At 41.1% G+C, this 6,000-nt stretch overlaps 1 protein-coding gene across 1 annotated transcript in view; it reads left to right on the forward strand.

The window, feature by feature from the left end:
* LOC134337701 (gametocyte-specific factor 1-like) overlaps positions 1 to 5,414 on the forward strand; it is a 53,311-nt gene extending 47,897 nt beyond the window's left edge. Inside the window, exon 8 of the mRNA XM_063032902.1 lies at positions 5,187 to 5,414. Within this exon, the coding sequence (XP_062888972.1) occupies positions 5,187 to 5,225 (39 nt within the window). The 3' untranslated portion in view covers positions 5,226 to 5,414. The remainder of the gene's footprint in view (positions 1 to 5,186) is intronic.
* The last annotated feature ends 586 nt before the right edge of the window (positions 5,415 to 6,000 follow it).

Here is a 6,000-nt window from a genome sequence, read left to right on the forward strand (position 1 = left end):
TGGCAGAGGGGAAGAAGCTGTTCTTGAATTGCTGAGTGTGTGTCTTCAGGCTTCTGTACCTCCTACCTGATGGTAACAGTGAGAAAAGGGCATGCCCTGGGTGCTGGAGGTCCTTAATAATGGATACTGTCTTTCTGAGCCACTGCTCCCTGAAGATGTCCTGGGTACTTTGTAGGCAAGTACTCAAGATGGAGCTGACTAGATTTACAACCCTCTGCAGCTTCTTTCGGCCTGTGCAGTAGCACCCCCCACCCCCCCCCCCATACCAGACAGTGATGCAGTCTGTCTGAATGCTCTGCAAGGTACATCAATAGAAGCTTTTGAGTGTATTTGTTGACATGCCAAATCTCTTCAAACTCCTAATGAAGTATAGCCGCTGTATTGCCTTCTTTATAACTGCATCAATATGTTGGGACTAGATTAGATCCTCAGAGATCTTGACACCCAGGAACTTGAAACTGCTCACCCTCTCCACTGCTCATCCCTCTGAGGATTGGTATGTGTTCCTTTGTCTTCCCCTTCCTGAAGTCCACGATCAGTTCTTTCATCTTACTGATGTTGAGTGCCAGGTTGTTGCTGCCGCACCACTCCACTAGTTGGCATATCTCACTCCTGCACACCCTCTCTTTACCACCTGAGATTCTACCAACAATGGCTGGATCATCAGCAAATTTATAGACTATTTGAGCTATGCCTAGCCACACAGTCATGTGTATATAGAGTCAAGCAGTGGGCTAAGCACACACCCCTGAGGTGCGCCAATGTTGATGGTCAGCGAGGAGGATATGTTATCACCAATCCGCACAGACTGCGGTCTTCCAGGTAGGAAGTTGAGGATCCAATTGCAGAGGAGGTACAGAGGCCCAGGTTCTACAACCTCTCAATCAAGATTGTGGGAATGATGGTATTAAAAGCTGAGCTATAGTGGATGAACAGCATCCTGACACAGGTGTTTGTGTTGTCCAGGTGGTCTAAAGCTGTGTAGAGAGCCTTTGAGATTACATCTGCCATTGACTCAGTCCCTCAAGTCCCAGCATTAGCTTCGTAAATCTCCTGTGCACTCTTTCCAACTTCATGCATTATAGCAGGGCAATCAAAACTGAACACTCTTCCAAGTACAGTCTCACCAATGTCTTGTACAGCTGTAATGTAACCTACCAACTTGTATATTTAATACCCTGGCTAATGGAGGCCAGTGTGCCAACCACCACCTTCACCTTTAGGCTACATAGTGAGTGGATCAAAGGTGCTGAAATAAGGCAAAAGATAAATTCATGGGATCTGAGTTTCCTGATGAGAAGGGAGGTTGAACTGAGGACAGGCTGGTTTGGACCTTGAAGGGGTTAATTTATCATATTGTAAAGGTATCTTTGGGGAAGTGTGATGCTATTATGGAATTTTACTTTGCGTTTGAAGGTGATAGAGTTCAATGGAGGTTCTTGAATTTCAGGTTTATGTTCTAGTTCTGGTTCTTTGTTTTTGTTACTACTTTGGGGGCTATTTTTGAATCAGGGCAGCCTGCAGATGATGAACACTACAGAACAGGTCTGAAATTAGCCTTTTGATTTTGTGTTTTATATTCTGTTTTTGCTCTTTTTTTTTGGTTGCGGTTTGCGTGGGGGGAAGGGGTGTTTTATGTTTTTCTTTCAATAGGTTGGTTCCATGGCTATTCTTTGTTTTGTAACTGTCTGTGGGAAAGAAGAATGTCAGGGTAGTATACTGCATACATACTTTGATAATAAATGTACTTTTAATCTTTGAATTTAAGCAAAGAATCTAATTCTAACAAATTAGAATCTAATCAAAGGTTGATTGAATAAAACTATTGTAAGGTGTGATGGTGGACGGGCAGTTCTGACATTCGACGATAGGTAGTCAACACTAAGATTTAAGGAAGTAGTGTACCCAGTGCTAGAAATATACTACACATGGTCTTGGGGAACATAATCCCAAAGGGAAATTGATTCAGCTGTGGGTGATAGAAACTTAGAATAGCAGTAATACCAAGAATATGCTCATATACAGCTCCGAGTCATGTCGTCTGTAGAAGTTCTCTGATAGCAATAATTCGGTGTATAATGGGAGGATGGGAGGATGAATACAGGGTCCTGGTGGAGGACTTTGTCAAATGGTGCAAGCTGAATCATCTGCAGCTCAACATTAGTAAGACAAAGGAGATGGTGTTGGACCCGAGGAGGACTAAGTCTGTTATTGATAGTGAGGGCCTACAATTACCTGAGGGTGCATTTGGATGACAGATGAGTGGGGCACTAACACAGGCTGTGTACAAGAAGGGCCAGAATTGCCTCTACTGACTGAGGAGACTGAGGTCCTTTATGGTATGGAGGCTTCACCTTCACATGTTCTACCAGACTGTTGCATCCAGTACAATCTTCTATGCGGTGGTGTGCTGGGGCAATGGCATCAACACAGTGATGCCAACAGGCTCAATAAACTGATTAGAAAGGGTGGCTCTGTTATAGGAGTCAAACTGGACACACTGGGGCTGTGGTATAACAAAGGGCCATACGGAAAATCCTGGCAACTCTGGACAATGTTTTTCATCCTCTGCATGCAACCTTGACTGAACAGAGGAGCACTTTAGTAGTAGACTAAGACAACTGCACTGCTCCAAGAGCACTTATGTGAGGTCATTCTTACCCTTGGCCATTAGACTCAAAATTGAATCAACTTATAGCCAGGGAAGTGATTCCTTCCTTTTAGACTGTTTTGAGGAAACTTATTTTTTTATTCTTTCTTCTCTAATATTTGTATATCTGTGAACTTGTAAAGCTACTGTGACATTAATTTCCTTTGGGATCAATAAAGGATCTCTACAATTGTTGGAAATAGGAGATCAGAAGATTGGATCTCGAAGTCTGTGGAACAGACAAGGAAATCAGAGATCAAAGAACTGAAGAAAGGGAAATTTGAGTGAAATCTGTTAAGTATCAAGGAGACAATTATCCAAATCCCAGAATTTTGAATAAGGTACCCCAAGTGCATGCTCTGGTTCCAGTCTTTGACAAATTCTGTGGACTGGAGGGCAACAATTGTGGAAGGAGTGGGAGAGAAAAGAGGAAAACATTGTTCGCTGAAAAATGGATTAAGACAACAGCTTGAATAACATAATAGGATTGAGTAGAAACAGCATAGATATTTAGTCACGTACCCCATGATGGGAATAAAGAACCAGCAGAGATGGAAAACACTTTGGAGTCCAGTATTGCTATTAACCAATAATATTTATTAGTAACTATGCAGTACGGTAATATAAATGTAGATAAATCAAACAGGTTAGCAATGATTTTATATATATATGTGTGTGTGTGTGTGTATAAGTAATTCAGTAAGTGTGGAAATATATGTGAAAAACCAAGCTTCTTCAAGTCTAGGGGTAAAAGATACAGTCTTATGATGATGAGTAAAGTTCAGTTTGTGGTATTGAGTTGAGTACTGATGGAGAGAGAGAGGGGGAGAGATTTGAGTCTTCAGGTGAGCTGACCCCGTCGATCTTCTCGTTGTCCTCTGAAATCCTTTAAAAGTCACCGACTGTGACCACAACAAAGGGGACCGTTTTCCTGTGGTGGAGCTATCAACCCAGGCAAGGGTGGACACATGGACAACTCCCCACCAGTCAATCCCTTTTCTCACTGCAAGAGCGACTGATCGATCCTCCAAAAAACCCTCTTTTTCTGTGGGCACAACAAGGCTCATTCAGTGTCCAAATCATGTGCCTGAGGTCTATATCATCTGACCTATTTATCTCACCGTACTGGTACCAACTGTCAGTCAAATAACTCCTCCTTCCTTTGTGTAAGAAATGCACTAGCAGGCAAATGTCCTTGAGAAGTATAAACACACTGCTGAAAAATCATAACATTAATTGTCCTTCAAAAAACGCCGCCCTCGGTCACCATAGCAACTTACAAGCTGCTCGGTGCTGTCTTTCTCCGAACTCAGCAGAAATCCAAAAGTTCCTCTCAGTGCTTTAAAGTGACAGTCCAAAAGCTAGTCTTCGTCTCTCTTTTTTTTCATTTTTTTCTCTTTTCAAAACAACATGGTGTTAAATAACTCTCTCTCTCTTTTCAAAAGCACAGTTTATAGGGGTAATTCAGGACCCTGTTACATTAGAAAAAAATCATGTTTGACTATTGGATGTTTGACTTTGAGATATGACAAGTGCAGTAGATTTAGGACCAAGTAGACTTTGGAGTTTCAGAAGCACAGGAATTAGGTTAATATATTGCTCAGTTACAAATATGGACAGAGAAATAGCAGATGGATGTTTTCTCTGGAGCTACAGAGGATGAAGGGGTGATCTGATAGAGCTTTACAGAACTATGACAGGCATCGATAGAGTAGACAGCAAGTATTTTTCGCCATGGTTGAAATGCTTAATCACAGGATGCATGCATTTAAAGTGAGAGGAGTACGTTGAAAAGTGATGCACAGGATAATTTTTTTACATGGTGGGTGCCTGGGATGTGCTGCCTCAAGTAGTGACAGTGCGTTCAACAGCCTTTTAGATTGGCACATGAAAGTGTAGAAAATGGAACGATATAAACATTGTGTAGGCGAAAGGAATTGGGAATTAGTTTAGTTAAGGATTTGGTTGCTAATTTAATTAGTTTGGCACAGTATCTTGGGCTGAACACCCTTTCCTGAGTTCTTTGAGAATTGGTTGTAAGAGTGGAAATATAAACAAACTTTTCTCATGTTAACCAGCTGTGACTGAACAGGAAGGCAAATGATGTGTTGCCCTTTATAATTGGAGAGCTTGTTTACAGGAGTAAATAAGTCTTACTGAAATTATATCAGGCTACACCTGGAATAACGTGTAGTTTTATTCGTCGCATCTTAGTATAGAGGCAATGCAGCAAAGGTTTGAAGGTCAAAGGTCTAGGAACCATAGAGGCAGTGCAGCAAAGGTTCACCAGCCTGAGAGGAAAAAAAAAGTGCTATGCAATCTAGTTTCTGGGCAAATGAATCAAATCTTTCCTTGATAGAAGGTAGTAGCCTAAGATTGCTGTTCATTGAGTCCATTCAAATCATCAGAGGATGAGTAGTTGGCACTGTTTTTCATGTGAATACTGTATTTGTGCACTTTATATAGTTCTGAAGATCAGTAGTTCAGCACAGTTATCTATCTTCAAGTTCTTATATATATTCTGTTTATTTTGTAGCCTGTTTCCTGTGTGGTTGACTCAGATGAAAGGACTTGAAGGACAAGCATCTATTTCACGACAAGAAAACTACAATTTCAAAGCTGATTTTATTTTTCTTTTATCTATGTGAAACATTAACTGAATAAAAGAAAGTGAACTTGAGTTTCAGAGACCTGCTTAGTGCAAGCTTGCTCATTCAGTACAAGAAATGTTTCATAACAATCAGGTTATGAAACATCAGGTGCTTATTCAGAAGCCTTTGCAAAATGCTTTGTTTTTATGGTGGTCATAGTATAGCTGAACTGTAGTGATTAGGATTGTGCTATTCAAGAAATAAATCGTTGAAGGAAAGTATCTGCACGTAAACCTAGTGGTGTGGAATTTGTTTTTCTGTCTGATGCAGAAGATGGCAAGGCCTGGATGGTGGAATCTTTGAGGGATGTTGCTTCCTGTAGATGGTGGGTAAACTGGTTTATTATTTCCACTGGCACCAAAGTACATTTAAAAAAAAACTTGCTCTGCGTACCAATCATACAGATAATTCATTAATGCAGTGTGACAACGGAGGACAGAATAAAGTATTACAGTTAGAGAAATTGCAGCACGGGTGCATTAAGCTGTAAGGCCATAGGGAAGATTGTGAGGTCAAGAGTTCACCTTGTACTAGGAAACTATTCAGTAATTTAATTACATTTGGATGGAAGCTGACCTTGAGCTTGGTTGTACATGATTTCAGGTTTTTGTGCCGTTAGCATAATAGGAGGGGCAAGAAGAGAAGCTAGTTTCCATGCAGCACACACCGGATTTCGGAGGAATTCAGTAAGTCAGCCAG

Source organism: Mobula hypostoma, chromosome 2 (assembly GCF_963921235.1).
Source record: "Mobula hypostoma chromosome 2, sMobHyp1.1, whole genome shotgun sequence".
NCBI lineage: Eukaryota > Metazoa > Chordata > Chondrichthyes > Myliobatiformes > Myliobatidae > Mobula > Mobula hypostoma.